The sequence below is a fragment of the Girardinichthys multiradiatus genome, chromosome 9, assembly GCF_021462225.1.
Source record: "Girardinichthys multiradiatus isolate DD_20200921_A chromosome 9, DD_fGirMul_XY1, whole genome shotgun sequence".
Taxonomy (NCBI): domain Eukaryota; kingdom Metazoa; phylum Chordata; class Actinopteri; order Cyprinodontiformes; family Goodeidae; genus Girardinichthys; species Girardinichthys multiradiatus.
The window spans coordinates 30,308,701-30,328,517 of NC_061802.1; the positions used below are offsets into that span (position 1 = coordinate 30,308,701).

The 19,817-nt window shown below is 39.6% G+C and overlaps 1 protein-coding gene across 3 annotated transcripts in view; it reads right to left on the reverse strand.

The window, feature by feature from the left end:
* Positions 1 to 455: 455 nt before the first annotated feature.
* Positions 456 to 19,817, reverse strand: part of sema6bb (sema domain, transmembrane domain (TM), and cytoplasmic domain, (semaphorin) 6Bb) — a 223,538-nt gene continuing 204,176 nt past the window's right edge. For all 3 annotated transcript variants that reach the window (XM_047373731.1, XM_047373732.1, XM_047373733.1), the window contains exons 17-18: positions 11,159 to 12,077; positions 456 to 1,437 (exon numbers count right to left, since the gene is read on the reverse strand). In XM_047373731.1, the coding sequence (XP_047229687.1) occupies positions 11,170 to 12,077 (908 nt within the window). In that variant the 3' untranslated portion in view covers positions 456 to 1,437; positions 11,159 to 11,169. The remainder of the gene's footprint in view (positions 1,438 to 11,158; positions 12,078 to 19,817) is intronic.

The following is a 19,817-nucleotide window of genomic DNA, read 5'->3' on the forward strand; positions in this document are numbered from 1 at the left end:
ACATAATTCATATTTATGGGCCTTGATAAGCTGTCAAATTTACTTGTCTGCTATAATCTTTGCTAATAGCAAACTGATTAGCTTGATTTGTGTGCCTTTTGTGCCTGATGTCATTAACTCATGGAAAAATTGAGCAAAATTAGCAATGTGCCTTCAAAAACCTAGTATTTTGCAGGGTTGCAGCGGAGCTGGTGCCTATCTCTAGTGGTCATTTGGGAAGTAGGTTTTGTGAAATCCTGTAGTGGATATCCATAATTCATTATCCAAGCCATGGTTTTGTTGTCAGTGTGTATATTTGTTGTCATGCACATAATTAGATTGCATCTTTAAACTTACAAGTATATAAAAAAAACAAACAAAAGATACATCACTGTAGAAGAACCCCATGTGCTTCTGTATTTAAATTTTGTTTCCGGTAAATAAAGGAGGTAAATAAGAAGGCAAAGACACTGCAGTCAATGATCACAACTTAGACAAGAATGTCTGAGCGGTTTATTAGAATAAGAAAATTAACATAGAGCAAGTCTCCATGCGGAGGGACAGGCAGAGCTCAGGACATTGTGGAGGATGGTGAACAACTGCTGGAATGAGTCCATCTTTCATGTGTTTGCATGAGTGCTGTGCAACTGTCGGAGGGGGCATGCATGTTGGTGTGGTTGTTTTGTGTGACGAGACAAATTTGTTTGCAGACACGAGCGCACACACCTGCATGTACGGTACAAATTCACACATCGCTACTTCAGTACACACACACGGAGGCTGTGTTGTCATGCAGCTACTGCACTGAAATTACATGTAAGCATTTAGGTTATGTACACATAGCAGGGACATGTGTTGCCATCTGATGACAGCCATCCCGAGGCCCCTACTGCCCTCAAACCCCCCATCTTTGGGCTGACTAGGAGGGGGCTCAGCCTCTGGTGAGGGCTACAGGTTGACGAGGATCCTTCACAGTAGCAGGAGACTCCACATTAATCTTTTTAAGTTAATTCACTTCCTCGGTTCTTGTAATTCAGCATTCAAACTGGACACAACACTGCGGTGCTCACAGTACTGCTTCATAATAATCATAATCATAATAATAATAACAATAATAATAATAGTCATCAGATTCAGCTTCATTGTTATAATTAAAAGAATTTGGCACACCAAAGAATTGAAACTGAAATCGTATACAGTAACATCCCATAGACGTTTTAAACCAAATATCTACCACAAAAACAAACAAGAGTTAAAAAAAAGCAAACAAAAGCTTAATGCCGACTAAATACATCTATAAGTTTACAAAAACTGGAATCTTGCTTTGTGCTCATTCCTCTCACACGTTGGCTTGGATGGGAGCAGCTTGATGACACCTCTTACTTCCCTTTAGTCCCCGTCTCTGAACTCGAAGCATCGAAGTTCATCATCGAAGGGCATGCAGACAGGGGGCTCACACTGCAGGGCCGCATGGTGAAAAAAAAAAAAAACAACAACCCCAACACACACAGATAAATACAAACAGAAAGCGCAGATGGGCATTAGATGTGTGTGTAAAACAAAGAACCCTTTTTTTGCCTTGCAAACACCTTTTGCGATTTTTTTCACATTTTGTCACATTTCAACCACAAACCTGGAATTGTACACAGTGGTGCATAACTGTGCGAAAAACATGAGGGAAAGTGAGGGAACATGATACACAGTTTAAAAAAATCTAAATGGTGTGCATTTGCAATTCGACCCCTTGTCCCCTTCACTCTTATACCCCCAAATGAAATACAATAGCCTTCACTAGTCACCTAACTAGTAAATGTGGTCATTTAACCTCAGTAAAAATACAGCTAGGCTGTGAATGCCTCAGAGATTTGGTTGAGAACATTGAGAACAGTGAACAACCAGCATAGTGTAGAATAAATCTGGCCCAAAAGCCATTGTTGAAACAAAGCCAAAAGAAGTCTCATTTTCAATTCAACAAACATTTTGTAGGAGACACAGTGGATTTTGGCAAATGAGTCCAAGTTTATCTTCACACAGCTCTGTGTGGAGATAAACTAACACAGCAGGTAACCCTAAACCCAACCTCTTCCCATGGTGAAACATGGTGGTGGCAGCATTGTGCTGTGGGGATCCTTCTGTTTAGTAGAGACAGGGAACCTGATTAAAGTTAAAGTGGAGCTAAATGCAGTCAAAACTTCCAAGAGGATGAAAAAGGCATGAGACTGTGGTGGAGGTTCACCTTCTATTATGAGACCAACCCATAACATACAGTCAGAGCAGAATGGCTTAGATCAACGCATAGTCATGTGGTAGAATGGCCCAGTCAAAGTCCAGACCTAAATCTAATTGATATTCTGTGGCAAGACTTGGAGGTTGCTGGTTATGGACACTCTCCAACCCATTTCTCTGAGTTTGAGCTATTCTGCCAAAACGAATGGTCAAAAAGTAAATTTTACTAGATTCACAGACTGACAGAGATGTCATTCAAAAAACCTGCAGCGGTAATTGCGGCGAGAGGTGGTTTTAAAATGTACTGACTGAAGGGGAACAAATGCAAATGCACACACTACTTTTTAGACTTTTATTTGTAAAGATTTTCAAAACATTTTTATCCTTAACCATCCATTTGCAGTTATGCACTACTTTGTGATAGTCTGTCCAATAAAATACATTGAAGTTTGAGCATCAATGCAAAACGTCCAAAGTGTATGAATACTTATGCAAAGCACGTGGGTGGGCAAATGTAGAACAAAAAAAAACAAACTCTAAATCAAATCGGTGACAGCAAAGAAAAGAAATTTCCTGCATAATAAGGTTAAGAAACATCTAAAAGTAGTTTGTCATTAAGGATTTGACGTGAATTAAAGCCGGGAGTTTCTCTGATTTCTGTTTCTGACTCATTAAATTTACCTACAGACCTTTAACAGTGAAAAACACAATGAATACCTCGACTTTTACTTAACAGAGATAATGCAAATTGTTCCCAGTCAAAGGGGTTTAAAAAAAACAAAGAGCAGCTGTTGGACATTGTGGAATGGGAATTACGTGACCTACGGAGAGGCTGGACGTGGGCTTTCATAAACAGACTTCTCTTTATGAGGTTATACCTGAATTCTTTAGCTGCTTTGTAATGTTGAACTAAAGTAATCAAATTGTGAAGTCGGTAAGATAACATCATGATGTACACTGCCTTTATTTGAACCAGCCTCTGTCAGGCTCCAGCCCCATTTCTGATTTAATTCAATTACATTCCCCAATTTGTCAAATGGGGTTCTTGTGTGCATGTATGTCTATGTGCATGTGTGTGTGGCTGGTGGTCCGTAAGGGGTCAGAAAGCACTGGCTGAACGAATAGCTTCCTCTCAGGGACAATGTGTCTGCAGCAATCTTCTCAGGGGGCACATCAGGCCATTAGAGGGGCCGGGCATGTACTTTGCCTAATCAAGCATGTTTAGTGAAACACCAGAAGAGATGCAGTGTGATGACACGGCTGGGTGGGCACGCCGGGCCCAGATAAAGAGGCCACGTTTACAAACACACGCATATAAAGACCCAGAAATTGGGACACAGGATCAGGATGAGAGGCTGGGCTCACACAGTGGAGCGGTCCTCGACACTAATGACCCGTTTCAGGGTTAAATGTGTGAAGAATACACTGTGCTAATGTGGTGAGGGAGTAATGTATTAACATCACATTTGCCTGTCTGGCCACCTACTCTTGCTCTTGCTTTTATAAATCTCTTTAACTGCATTGCCTCATTTTTGACCACTGGTGCTTGTATATTTGTGGAGGCTATGTTTTAAACCTCAGCAGAAATGAGTTTGCATCCTTTAACTAAACACACAAATTTTCTCTCTGTCTAAATGTCTCTAAAAGAATTATAGATCCATGCTTACATTTTGACACATTTGCATTGTTTAATTAACAAAAATCTTTCTCTACATTCATGCCAGTCTACATTTTGAAAACAGGTTTGCATTTTGACAGGTTGAAGAAACACACTTTCCACCTCAAAGCAGAAGTTGGACTTCTCCCGAAGCAAACTCTAATTACTGTCCTGCATTAGTGAAGGTACGTTTCTTTTAGCATCCTTTATCATAGCACACGGTTTGACCTGGCAGTGCTGTTACTGTAAGTGGGCTGCACTATTTCCAAGCAGTAAGCATCATCTCAGTGCAATGGATATTACTGTTGCCTCACAAAAACCAGAGGATTCTAGGTCCAAACCTGCTAGTCTTCTGCAGCAAACATATTTTTTGTAAATTTTTCAATACTCTCACTGCAAGATGGCCGCAAACCTACCCTATGGCACAAACGTATTTTGGAGTTTGACATTTTCAGTGTGCAAATTTCTTGCTTGGGAGAGTTTTCTGGTGGAGTTTGAAAATATTAACATTATTCCTGCCTTTTACCTACGATATGTTTCCACTGATCATGAGTTTCTGCACATGAACCTCGCAAATGTAATCAATAGGCAGATAGTTTAACATAAGGCAACATCACAGTGTCTTTGGAACCGTTTCTGAGAACTGGTTATATTATGAGGATTTGTCACATGCACATTTGTCTTGTGATTTTTTAAATGCACAGCGAGTTTGAGAATGGCTGCACATATGTTAACAGAGGCCCCTCTTGTTCTCTGAAGTAAATGTTTCATTTTTCTATGATGTGGATCTTTTTTTGTCAGAGATAAGGATAAACATTGCTTTTTATGAATAGACTGCATGAAACAACTGCAGGTTACTTAGAGCTGCAAGTATACAGGCAGCATGTAAATTGGTAAGAAAGAGACTGCTGTGTTTTGATTGTCTCCATAGCCTTTATCCTGATGCTATTGTTTAAATCAGAGTTGAAATCTGAAGCGGTAATAAAAGTAGTGGAGGTAACCACCACCTGTTGGCCAGTACAACAGATGGTTGCCACGGAGACTAAACGAAGGCTTGTGATCCAACGGTTGGCCTAACAGTAGGAGAGATCCAGCACGTTTTGTGCTTAATTGTAGCTTAGCAAACAAAGCAAATCATAAAACTGTTTGGAAAAGTTTTTAACTTCAAAATCAGAAAATTCTGGTGCAACAATAAATGCATGTTTAATGAAAATATTAAGTTTGGTGAATGGCAGATAACACTGTAAGTAAATGAGTTACAAATACATAATGGACAATAGTAGGAAGTCTCAAATACAAAATAAATAGGTGTGATTTTATTTGCATGAAAGCCTTGGTTTTCATTGTTCTCTGTGGACTCAGGTACTTGTTATTTCACCCCTTTAGCATTGTTTATTTTTTGCAGTTTTGGTTTTTTGATATCCAACTTTTTAAGGTACAATTATAAGTTGTCAACTAAGGGATGTTTCATTCCAATCAGGCATCAATTCAGACCTGGCTCGAAAAGTTTCATACCCGTTTTGACCTATGATGATTTAAAAAATGGGTTTTGCAATTCTAATAATATCTACCAGCAGGAATATCCTTATAATTGTTTTACTTTGATCAGGTGTCATAATCTCTAAATATTTCATAAGAGTCAACTGGCCTGAAGAAGAATCATAACGGCAACCACAGAAACAATTGTGTAATTAAAAATGTTCTGAAAACATAAGTGGTAAATTAAATTACATAATGTAAAATTTGAGCATTTTCCTGACTATTTATTTCTATAATTAACAAAAATATTTCTCAGGATTTCATCAGAAATAAACTGATATGCAAAGGTGATTAAATAGGTAGAACATATTTTGCTTACATGAAGGAAACCAAAGGAGGTTGGGACAAATTGAAAACACATGTACGTTGGCCGACAGGTGCAAACGCGTAGCAAACTGCTAAATGTGCTGCAAACACATAAATGATGCTAATTCCAAAACAGACAAACACAGAAAGCAAATCCAACTGAAAAGTATTGCATAAGAACAATGCTGCAATCACAGAAAATAGACAGAAGCAAAAACCTAAAACCAACTAAACAGATGCAAAGGTGAAATGCTGCAAACAGCAAAAACAACAGCACGCTAGGAAAAGCTGCAAACGTCCTTCACAAAACAGAGTGGACCATATTGGACCAGACCCTTAGTAAAAACATTAACGGGATGCCCTGAAGAAACGTGGAGGGAAGAAAGAAATGGTAAGCTTTCCTTTATGTCTTTCCTAAACAAGTGGTGATATTTTATAATATTAAACAACAGCTGCATATTTACTTAGTAATATTAGTGGTCAACATCCTGTAGTGGTCTGGCGCACTTCCGTTTTGTGGAGCGAGTTTGCAGATTTTCTTAAGCTGCTGTTGTTTTTTCCATTTGCAGCATTTTACTTTACATTTTTTCTTTGCACTTGTTTTGGTGGTTGTAGGTTTTGCTTCTCTCTATTTACTGTGACTGTAGCATTTTTCTTTTGCAGCATTTTTCTGTTGCTTCTTTTTTGTGTTTGTGTGTTTTGGGGATTCCTCCATTTCTGTGTTTCCAGTTTGTTTAGCAGTTTGCTGCACGTTTGCACCTGTTAGCCACCATACACATGGGTATAAAAAAAATGGTATCAACTGGTGAAACGGCAAATTTACACAATGCTATCTCTGTCACCAGGCTTCCCTTCAGAGCATTTTGCTTGAAATATTTGATTAAGGTTTTACCGTCCCTTTGGAAGTTACATCATCCTGTTATTTTTCTACATTTTAATTCCTCTATAACTCAGCCTGGGGGTCTGGTGCTTGATTGCTCAGCTCAATAACCCATCCTATTGCCAAACAGAAGTGACTGGAAACATGTCTAATTTCCTAATTTGTTGGAGAGTTAAAAATTTGGTGCGGCATATTGCAGGGAACAACTAGTCCTGGACTGTGCTTCGACAAAGTTTTCATAGCCTTTGAACTTCCATCATGTAAAGATACATTTCTGTGTATTGCTCATGAATTTTAAGTGATTGACAAACATAAATTAGTGCAAAATTGTGAAGTGTAGGAAATAGGATATACGGTTTCATGTGTTTATAGAAATGAGTGCATTTGTATTCAGCCCCCTTCATTCTGATACCCCTAAATAAAATCCAGTGCAAACAATTAGGAAACAGAGTCTGCCTGTATGTAATTTAATATCAGCTTGAAGTTTGCCACAAGTCAAGTAATGGGACACAGCAGGCATGCTTTACTAAATATCATCCTGATATGACTCTTCCACAGTGAAATGTGGTGGTGGCAGCACCATGCTGTGGGAATGTTTTCAGGAATTGTGGCTGGAGGCTCTGTCCCAGTCTGAGATAGACCAAGGTTCACCTTCCAGCAGGACAATAACCATAAACATACAGGTCCTTCTCAAAAAATTAGCATATTGTGATAAAGTTCATTATTTTCCATAATGTCATGATGAAAATTTAACATTCATACATTTTAGAATCATTGCACACTAACTGAAATATTTCAGGTCTTTTATTGTCTTAATACGGATGATTTTGGCATACAGCTCATGAAAACCCAAAATTCCTATCTCACAAAATTAGCATATCATTAAAAGGCTCTCTAAACGAGCTATGAACCTCATCATCTGAATCAACGAGTTAACTCTAAACACCTGCAAAAGATTCCTGAGGCCTTTAAAACTCCCAGCCTGGTTCATCCCTCAAAACCCCAATCATGGGTAAGACTGCCGACCTGACTGCTGTCCAGAAGGCCACTATTGACACCCTCAAGCAAGAGGGTAAGACACAGAAAGAAATTTCTGAACGAATAGGCTGTTCCCAGAGTGCTGTATCAAGGCACCTCAGTGGGAAGTCTGTGGGAAGGAAAAAGTGTGGCAGAAAACGCTGCACAATGAGAAGAGGTGACCGGACCCTGAGGAAGATTGTGGAGAAGGGCCGATTCCAGACCTTGGGGGACCTGCGGAACCAGTGGACTGAGTCTGGAGTAGATACATCCAGAGCCACCGTGCACAGGCGTGTGCAGGAAATGGGCTACAGGTGCCGCATTCCCCAGTCCTGGGCTACAGAGAAGCAGCACTGGACTGTTGCTCAGTGGTCCAAAGTACTTTTTTCGGATGAAAGCAAATTCTGCTTGTCATTCGGAAATCAAGGTGCCAGAGTCTGGAGGAAGACTGGGGAGAAGGAAATGCCAAAATGCCAGAAGTCCAGTGTCAAGTACCCACAGTCAGTGATGGTCTGGGGTGCCGTGTCAGCTGCTGGTGTTGGTCCACTGTGTTTTATCAAGGGCAGGGTCAATGCAGCTAGCTATCAGGAGATTTTGGAGCACTTCATGCTTCCATCTGCTGAAAAGCTTTATGAAGATGAAGATTTCATTTTTCAGCACGACCTGGCACCTGCTCACAGTGCCAAAACCACTGGTAAATGGTTTACTGACCATGGTATCACTGTGCTCAATTGGCCTGCCAACTCCCCTGACCTGAACCCCACAGAGAATCTGTGGGATATTGTGAAGAGAACGTTGAGAGACTCAAGACCCAACACTCTGGATGATCTAAAGGCCGCTATCGAAGCATCCTGGGCCTCCATAAGACCTCAGCAGTGCCACAGGCTGATTGCCTCCATGCCACGCCGCATTGAAGCAGTCATTTCTGCAAAAGGATTCCCGACCAAGTATTGAGTGCATAACTGTACATGATTATTTGAAGGTTGATGTTTTTTGTATTAAAAACACTTTTGTTTTATTGGTCGGATGAAATATGCTAATTTTATGAGATAGGAATTTTGGGTTTTCATGAGCTGTATGCCAAAATCATCCGTATTAAGACAATAAAAGACCTGAAATATTTCAGTTAGTGTGCAATGAATCTAAAATATATGAATGTTAAATTTTCATCATGACATTATGGAAAATAATGAACTTTATCACAATATGCTAATATTTTGAGAAGGACCTGTACAGCTAAGAACAATAGAATGGTTTAGATTTAAAAAAAATCATGGGTTAGAATGGGCTTGTCAAAGTCCAGATCTAAATCCTACTGAGTTTCTGAGGCAAGACCTGAAGATCGATGTTCACAGATCCTTTTTATCCAATCTGACTGAATTTGACTTAATTTGTAATAAAGAATGGGCAAAAAATGTTATGTGCAAAGCTGGCAGAGACATACTCCAAAACAATGTAACTGCAGCGAAAGGTGCTTCCAATTCTAGTATCAATTCAGGGGGCTGAAAACAAGTGCATTCCCTACTTTTTAGATTGTTATTTGCAAAGGATTTTGTATTTTCTTTCTTACACTTTACAATCATGCACTACTTGTGATTGGTCTATCAGATAAAATCCCAGATAAATACACTGAACAATGTGACAAAATGTGGAAAAGTTCAGGGGGTGTGAATTATTGAGTTTTTTGAAAAATAACTTTGCCAGAACCTTTCAAACTAAGGTCAAAACCATAAAACCAATATGTGTCAATCATGTGAAGAAAAAAAAAAGTTTTTTCCACTTCAAAAGAATTTTGGGTTCAATCTGATCCTTTTTAGCTATATTTTGCAGCAACACACAACTGCTTCCACACAAAGCCCTGATACTGTTAGCACCTTTTTGTAAATGTAAGGTGAACTGAGTTGAAAATATAAGAAGGGTGGGGTGAGAGCGATACTGATCAAAGCTGTTTCTTGAACTCACTATGAGCAACACAGTGATGTAAACAAGCCCTAAGAGACTCTCCCATACACAAGCTGACAGACACAAACAGAGCTAAATACCACCTTTTACTGAACCCTGACCCAGATGGATTAAAGCTAAGCATATCTACATTTGAATCGAGAACGGATGAAAGTGGACAAAAAAAAAAAAAAACACAAAACATGAAAAGATCAGACAACGGAGTGAAAGAGAAACTCCACACCCAAGTGTACGCACAACCATCTGTTTTCTTTATCCAGCTTTTGTTGGGAGACACACAGAAAGAAGGGAGGAAGCCTCCAGGGCTGACCATTGTGATCGTTAGCTGTGTCCTTACACTGACCCATGCCACAGCTTCAGGCCCCAGATCCACCCGGCACTGCCCAACAAGCATTTCACCAAAACCGGAGATCCACAGAGAATGCTCCAACCAGACTGGATTAAGCTGAAACCCTCCTAATTGCTATTCTGCTACGCTGTGGCGAGTCAGATCCCTGACTCTTAATTGTTATTAGTTTCTTCCTGCGCCTGGGGCACAAAGACCTCAGTGTCGGGCAGAAGAGACTGAATGGAGCTCCCAAGCGGCCTAGCCTCTCTGCCTCGGTCAGATCGCCAGACAGCTCACATTCCCCTTCTTCAAATGCATCACTGAACCCAGGGAGGCCTCATTTCAGGTTGGGTCTGGCAGACCTGGGGATGTGGAGAGGCAGAAACTGTCTTTGTCTTCACTGTAAAGACTAATTCTATAAAAATACTTAAATTAAATTGTCTTTTTCTTGTCATTGTCATTCATTTAGCTAATTATTGCTTTCTCTTACTCCATCATGGCTCTGTACAGCCCTAACTAGCCATTGATCAGCCACTCAAGCTTCTGATTGGTAGACACACTTAAAATTATACACAATAAAATAATTTCTGTATAAACAATGTTACCAAATTCATTGTATAGCCATACTTCACAGTAAAGACAGGACGCTGGTTGGGGTTGTTGTGGCCAAACACACACCCACACGTGATTCTTGGTCTCTGTCTTTTTTCAGTGTCAACGCCTCTGCCTCTGGCAGAGCAATAACAGTTTCGTCTCATCTGAAATTCAAAGTAAAACCTGGCATTGTGTGCTGGTTGCCACTGGCACAAGAAAACAAACAATGGACAAAAATTTCACCAAAAAGTAGATCCAATGGTGACTTAGCAATGAACAAAATGGTCCAGGGGGGCCTTTCACGCAGCGAGGAATATTGTCTTCTTTCAAGAATAAAACCTTCAATTGTTCTTTCAAGAAGTTCCTCTTTTTTCGTGGCCCCTCTCTTTGCCTTTCTGTTAGACTCGCTGTATCAGAGCTATGAGCTGTGGGTGGCACACCACAGGTTATAAACGGAGAAACCTCAATGGCTTGAGAATTTTATCATCTTTCATCTCTTTTCTCTCTGTCTCTCTCTACAGTTTGCTGAATGACATCAGAACATTAAATGACAGTGAGAGAGGACAGAAAGGATAAGGTCGGATCAGGACGGTGAGTCTGAGGGATTGATATTTTCCACTTATCTGTTGGCAGGAATTAGTTTTTCAGAGAGCTAGGCATCAATGCTCACCCGACATCAACTCATTGGCCACTGGGGGCGTGCTCTCCCATGTTCTTCCCCATGAGATGGCTGAAGTCGGCCAGGTCTCCCAGGCCTCGAGGCCCCTGCATGTCTGGCCTGATGAGGCCCTGGCGCTGAGCATAATAGGGCATCCCATTGTTGCTATTGTAGTTGAGCGCTTCGTGACTCCAGCGAGGCTCTCCATAGTCCACATGTGGGGTGGGAGCAGACACCACCCTACGTCGATCGGGCGAATCTTGTGGCGTGGCAGGGTAGATATACTCCCCTGCTGAGTTCCTTAGGCTGCCGGTGGGACGGCTGCCTCCGTGCTCCCCTCTTTGGGTGGCAAGGATGAGATAACGCTGGCGATCTGAGTGTAGGGGCAGAACCACCTCCCCAGGGTCCTCTATCCGTACCAAACCTCCTCCTCCTCCGCCCCCATGCAGGAACTTTGAGCTCAGGTAGATGACGGCATTGTTGGGGCAGGGGTTTCCCACAGAGGCAAGGAAAGTCTGGCTCTGGTCCCAGTCGGTGTCTGGGAGTCGCATGACTCTTTTCTGCTGCAGTGGTGTCTGCTCAGGAGTTGGCAGTAAACCTGGGTCCATCTCTCCTTTGGGCCAACCGTTAGGCATCACGAACAGATTATCTGGCTGCGAGCGCCGTCTCTCACCTCCGCTTGTTCTGGTTACGCTCATCACCGACCCGCTGCGACCCTGCCCCAGCATGCTCTGCTCTTTGTCATTTTTGCGTCGGGCACCGCTGGCTCCAGGACTGCGGGAGTTCCTATGGCGGTGGCTCATGATCCAGCAGACAGTGAGACCAGAGAGTATGGCTCCTGTGGAGAAGGCTGAAACGGCAGATACCACCAGCAGGTTTACAGACACCAGGCCGTCTGGCTCCTCGATGAAACTCTCCTGAAACAGTATTCCTACAGAGAAAGATACAATCATACACAGATAGAGGGGTCATCAGTCAAATGGTGGAACCATCTTAATGGCGTAAGTATTTCCTGCATTAAACTTGTGGGAGTTAATAAACGGCCAAATAAAACAACTTATTTTCTCTCTTCCTTCTGTGGGTGGGAATGAGCATATGTTTTCCAGCCAAGGTAGCTTTGGTTAATTGCCTTAATTACATAAAGTGGATAGTGATTTTAATGGCTATAATAACTGTCTTCCTGATTGAGAATGGTTCTCAATTGTAACATGTTTTGCAACATTAGCTTTACAGGGACAGAAGCCAAGTTTGTCAGTAATGGTGAGTAATAAGGACATTTTTTCATATAATAAATTCTGCCCTGTTTACAGTATACAACAACTTTATCTACAAAAATTCACTTATGCAAAACTGCATTATCTCTCTATAATTGCATTATATCAAAATTGAAAAACTGATTCATTACTTTCATCAACAATAAAACAACTGAAAAAAAGCACAGAATCAAAAGTAAATATACACCGATGTGGCCTATTGGTACTGCTTTCTCACGTTAATTTTGGTTGAATTAATTGCACACTAATTGCATTAACCTTGACATAAAGTGACATGTGAAATGCAGAGCTGTGCAACTTTTGAACCAATGGACTACATCCATTATCTGCATTTCTTTATCATGGCTTCACAAACAGCTAAAGCTGTAGTCAGGAGGTACAGAATATGACTTTTTAGAGCTGCTGAGGTAATTTTCCCAAAATGACAGCACAGAAACGAATCGTGTTACTCTTTCCAAGGAGTAAGCAGAATTCATAATGTAAGCTCTGGCAGTACAAGGGGTATTGAAAAAGATTAATATCTAAGAAAATGATACATGAATTTAAAAAATATATAAATTTTGCTGAATTTTAAGGAATAAGCTATTTAATGGGAGTGACCCAGCCAAAAAACATAGGCAATGACTTTATAGTCCCACAGGTTAAGCACAGAACTGAGAGACAAAACGATATGGGGGTTACATGTATAAAAACTGGATGTTTTGCACAAGGTCAAGGATTCATAATGTTAGGTCAAGCAGTGCAAATTGCATTACAAAAATATTAATTTCTAAGAAAATAACACACGTTTATTTGTTTATCAGAAATGCACTCTACAAAAGTTTTGTAGATTGCAATTCTCATTGATATGCAAAATAATTACCAGACAAGATTATTGTAATTCACTATGCAGACAGCAAACGATTCTATCACAATATAAACGGTACTGAAACAACAGATATCGGGCTACAGGACTCCTGTTGCATCAAGATCCTATGTTCCTTTAACTGTCCTACAATTCCTATGAGTCAACACAGTGATTTCATAATATTTGATATGTGGGGTCCAATATAATACCGTAGAACATTTGTTGTATGGTCACTGATTTTGAAACAACATATATAAAGACTTTATCTTTTAAATCATTGCACTGGCATACAAAATGCTAGTATTTTTGTAAGATTGGACATATATCAGTGTGTTTACAAACAAAGGACACCACATCTACAAATGAAACTATTTTTTCACATCTTTATGAAAGTACATTTAATGAACTCCCTCTCTGTGAAAATGCTTATGAATTATTGAAGACATGACTACAATGAGAGCACAGGACAGGCTACCATGGATCAATTAGAAAAATGCCAGAAGAAAAGTTGTTTTTTTGGCTCCGCAAACTCCTGGGACCAACTCTATCAAATACAATAACATTGTGCCAAGGGAAACAGATTGGAGAAAAGCAGATGAAGAAAAGAAGATTGAGTAACAAAGAGAGAAAGCGAGATAAAGAGAGAGACAGAGAGTTGCCTAAAGCAAACTTGAACATTTGGGGCCTTAGACAAACAGTAGTAATACTTGTTAAATTACAGCAGGAGTAGCGGCAGAGGCAAAATCTCTCCACAAGGACAGGGAAATAAATCCTTTTTCACAGAAAATTAATGGATGTCATTAATAGGAATTGGAAACCACTTACTCACTTACACACTTTGTAGAAAAAGCAAGGAGAGAATATGAGAAGGAATGAAAATCTTCAAGAAAACAGATTTACTTTTTTAAAGAAACTTTTTTTTTCATTATTTGATTAATTATTTCTTAATGGGGACACAGGGAGTTGTTTGTGTAGAAGATCCTGCAGTGAGAGTCGGCCTGGTGGGTAATTAATGTGGCCTGTGGCATTGTAATGTAAAGTGTTTCTCTAGACACATCAACATTAAGCAGAGGAATGGTAGATTAAACCCTGTGAAAAACCCTTAAACCGTTGTGTTGCACCAGAAGTGATGTTGTACATTTTAAATGTTAATATGCACAAGAAGGAAACTAGGAATTTATGGTGTAACTGCATTTTTTGTCTGCGAGTGTATAACCAACCACAGCTGTAATGAGAAAAATACACAGCAGGTGTAAAAACAGGTTGAAGAAGGAAGTCATCTCCAGCAGCAACTTCAAGAAATGTAAATGTTTCCCCCAAGTAATTTAGTGTAATTAACATGGCAGAACAAATATATACAGTAACCCTACTTAGGATTCAAACCACAGCTGCATCCTGTGGGCTGAGAGTCCTGAACATGTCTAATAATTATAACAAAAACACCAATTAAATAAAAAAACAATGTGGATTATAAAAGAAACAGATAAAAAGCATGATAGAGGTTCAAATCTTACTTAGTATAGCTGAAAAACTGCTGATACAACACGAGTCACTGTTAAACGTTGAGCATTTCTTTGCTAAGACAATAAGGTGAAACGTTTTAATTATGGTGGAAGAAAATAGAGATTGTGAATCATTGTTTATGACTGCCAAGACTGCAATGCAATTCTGAACTTTTTGATTTAAAAACATGGTGCACAATATTTAATATGTTGTTGCAGGGTTGTTGTGTAATGTGCAGGCATCAAAAGAGCAAAGGTCATGCAGAGTATACCAAATTATAGTGTGAATGCAGGGCAACATACTCTCACTCATCAACTAACCAATATCTCAGCTGATATCTATTTTTGACATCTCCCATGTTGACGTCCCTTACTGGGATTTTCATCAGTTGTTCAAGTTTAACCTAAAAAATGCATTTCTGGTCAAAAGTTTAAATACAGTATAGACAGAAATGTCATATTTTGATTACGTATTTGAGTAGTTGTTTATCAAGGATAGAATAGTTACAAAACGTACAACTTTAATGATTAAAAGTATAAGAAAGTAATTGGCCCTCAGCATGATGTTTCCACCACCATGTCTGACTGTAGACTTTGTTTTCTTAGGTTTGAAAGCCTGACTGTGACTTTTCCAAACAGTCTACCTTATTTTTAGAATAAAAGCTTAATATTGGTCTCTTCTGGCTAAACTTTCCACTGGAAGCCAAACAATTTAAAAGAACTGAACCAATTCTGATTAGAAGACTGGAAGAAGCTTGCTGGTGAATTTAAGCATATACAGGTCCTTCTCAAAATATTAGCATATTGTGATAAAGTTCATTATTTTCCATAATGTCATGATGAAAATTTAACATTCATATATTTTAGATTCATTGCACATTAACTGAAATATTTCAGGTCTTTTATTGTCTTAATACGGATGATTTTGGCATACAGCTCATGAAAACCCAAAATTCCTATCTCACAAAATTTGGATATTTCATCCGACCAATAAAAGAAAAGTGTTTTTAATACAAAAAACGTCAACCTTCAAATAATCATGTACAGTTATGCACTCAATACTTGGTCGGGAATCCTTTGGCAGAAATGACTGCTTCAATGCGGCGTGGCATGGAGGCAATCAGCCTGTGGCACTGCTGAGGTCTTATGGAGGCCCAGGATGCTTCGATAGCGGCCTTTAGCTCATCCAGAGTGTTGGGTCTTGAGTCTCTCAACGTTCTCTTCACAATATCCCACAGATTCTCTATGGGGTTCAGGTCAGGAGAGTTGGCAGGCCAATTGAGCACAGTGATACCATGGTCAGTAAACCATTTACCAGTGGTTTTGGCACTGTGAGCAGGTGCCAGGTTGTGCTGAAAAATGAAATCTTCATCTCCATAAAGCTTTTCAGCAGATGGAAGCATGAAGTGCTCCAAAATCTCCTGATAGCTAGCTGCATTGACTCTGCCCTTGATAAAACACAGTGGACCAATACCAGCAGCTGACACGGCACCACAGACCATCACTGACTGTGGGTACTTGACACTGAACTTCTGGCATTTTGGCATTTCCTTCTCCCCAGTCTTCCTCCAGACTCTGGCACCTTGATTTCCGAATGACATGCAGAATTTGCTTTCATCCGAAAAAAGTACTTTGGACCACTGAGCAACAGTCCAGTGCTGCTTCTCTGTAGCCCAGGTCAGGCGCTTCTGCCGCTATTTCTGGTTCAAAAGTGGCTTGACCTGGGGAATGCGGCACCTGTAGCCCATTTCCTGCACACGCCTGTGCACGGTGGCTCTGGATGTTTCTACTCCAGACTCAGTCCACAGCTTCCGTAGGTCCCCCAAGGTCTGGAATCGGCCCTTCTCCACAATCTTCCTCAGGGTCCGGTCACCTCTTCTCGTTGTGCAGCGTTTTCTGCCACACTTTTTCCTTCCCACAGACTTCCCAATGAGGTGCCTTGATACAGCACTCTGGGAACAGCCTATTCGTTCAGAAATTTCTTTCTGTGTCTTACCCTCTTGCTTGAGGGTGTCAATAGTGGCCTTCTGGACAGCAGTCAGGTCGGCAGTCTTACCCATGATTGGGGTTTTGAGTGATGAACCAGGCTGGGAGTTTTGAAGGCCTCAGGAATCTTTTGCAGGTGTTTAGAGTTAACTTGTTGATTCAGATGATTAGGTTCATAGCTCGTTTAGAGACCCTTTTAATGATATGCTAATTTTGTGAGATAGGAATTTTGGGTTTTCATGAGCTGTATGCCAAAATCATCCGTATTAAGACAATAAAAGACCTGAAATATTTCAGTTCGTGTGCAATGAATCTAAAATATATGAATGTTAAATTTTCATCATGACATTATGGAAAATAATTAACTTTATCACAATATGCTAATATTTTGAGAAGGACCTGTATGGTTTCTCTGTTAATTGCTTTGGGACATTTAACAACATTCTTATGGGGGTGTATGTATGTTTTTCAGTCTGTACACAAAATACTGATTATATGTGGATTAGAGAAAATCCAGAATACATTTAAAACTGTGCCCCTTATTCTTGTTTAAAAAAGTATGCTCTGTTTTCAGTCGGTTTAAAGAAATCACTAAATGCAAAATGATTACAGCATTCATGCCAATGATGAATATATGTAAACTTCTACCTGAAACTATTGTACATTACTTTGCATTTTTGAACAACTAAACCAATAAAAATCAGAGAAGAGTCTGGAAACACATATGTTTCATATTCTTATTTTCTATTCCATACTCATCCACATTTGGACAATACTAAAAGACAATAAGACTGTGTAGGAGCAGACTGTCAAATATTGAAACTAATACCCCTTACAAATGGTGCAATGTGGTCTGGGAAATCTTACATTTGTCATATCTGGTGAGAAATGAAAGGAAAGGACTGGAAGAAACCTCTTAACACTATTTATCACTTTTCCTTCTGCTACAAAAAGCTTGGAGGTTGTATGGTAGAGACACAGCTTTCAGCCTGTCAGCATGATTGCATCTGCTAACTGGTAATCAAAGTATAAAATGAACACTTTAGGCAGATGGTGTTATTAAATATGTCTCTAGTCCTCAAACATAAAATGGAACATTTTGGAGCTGGATTAAAAAAGGTTTGCACTGTTAATAACGTTTATCTCAAGTGGGCATGGAAACATCAAATTTAATGACAGCTGAATGACTTTCTGACAAGTATTTATTTTAAGAAAAGGTCAGCATTAATAATTAGTGTTGTCTCAGGAACATTTACATGGATGAACAATGTGTGTGCTTTTCCTTTCTTTGGTCAAGCATTTCACTGCTTTTTCTTTACAACCTTAAAAGCATAACTGCCCACTAAAAGCCAAGCTAACGATAACACAGACATTTATTAAGCCATTTCTCCGTTCTATGTCATCAACGATTGCACCTCAGAGCTCAGACAAAGGATTCTCATCGCTGTCAATACAAACCAGCTTCCTCAACACGTTTGCCTTTGACATTGATCGAGACCTGCCGTAAATCAACAGGTCATGTCAGTGAATCAATATCCTTCCAGCACTAATTAGTCCTTTATTACCAGCCTGATAAGCTGGGTGATCCGCATGGCAGCAGGTTGTAGTTATTGCTTGTTAATGATGTGACAGGAACTATCCAGTTCTTCTCGTGATCAGAGAAATCCTCCCATCATATTTTATCAGGGTATTGAGGTGAATTTGTCCAAAATTTGCTTTTAATTCACTCTTTGTATTATGCCATGACCCTCTCTTCCCTAATTTCTTTTCACTTTAGCTCTCCTATATTTCAGCACCACTTCTGAATATTAATTTATATAAGAACAAAGAATATCTCCTGAAGTAGGTCCAGGCTCATACAGTAGATTTAGCCATGTGTTTTAAGGTATTTAATAAAGGTTTCTCTAAGGGTTTTCTGTTCTTAACTGCATGGGCAATAATTCAAAACTACAGCAACTTCTACTTTAAAGTGTCTTAAACATTTTTACATTATATGTTTTCATGTTAATGACTTTTTAAAATATATTTATGATCGTTTTAAGCATATATGATAGATGTTTTTAAATTAATTTTCAGACACTGATTGCAAAAATTACTTTTCTTCTTGAATATGCCATTAGGATTTTAGCATGAGCGAAGACTACATTCTTGCTATGAAGGGCCTTACAAAAGTTATTATACCATTTGAATTTAATTTAAGTCTTTTGGGGCAAGCCTCTTCCAGCTTTCAACATGTGGAGACTGATTTCAGCCCATTCTTCTTCGCAAAACAGCTAAAGTTAAGTCAGATTGGATGTAGAGTATCTGTGTACAGCAATTTTCAAGGGATGCTCCAGATTTTCAATTAGATTTAAGTCTGCATTTTGATGAGACCATTCTAACACATGAATGTAGTTTAATTTAATCCATTACATTGTAGGTCTATGTGTATGTTTAGGGCTAAACAACAACTCTGCACCAGTCTATAGTCTTTTGCAGCTCCAGCAAGATTTCCTGGAGTACTGTCCTGTATTCAACTTCACCCATCATCACGGGCCATAACTCTAACCAGCTTCCCTGTCCCTGCTGGAGATTAGCATCCCCACAGCATGATGCTGCCACCACTGTGTTTCACAATGGGAATGGCTTGTTCAGGGTGATGTGCAGAGTTTGGTTTCTAACAAACTTAACACAGCGGTTTAATTTCAAATCTGACAAGGAGTACCATGTTCCACTTATTTGCTGTGTCCTCTACACAACTGTTTGTAAAAACTGCAAAGAGGACTTCTCATGTTTTTCTTTCCAAAATTACTTTCTTTTTCACCTTCCTGGAAAAGCCCCATTAGTAATCTACATGCACAAGCTAAAAAGACAGTAATTTCTATGAAGGTAAAGTTCTTCTCAGAAGAAAAAACATTTGATCAGAGCTGCAGATAAAAAAAAAAGGCTAAAAGCACAGACCAATTCAGAGAAAGAAAATTAATAACCCCAAATCTGCAATCTTTCACGCACACTACATCTGGAAATGTTCTGCAGAGGTTGCAGACGGCTCAGTGACATTTATCTCTGCTGCGGTTCAGGGT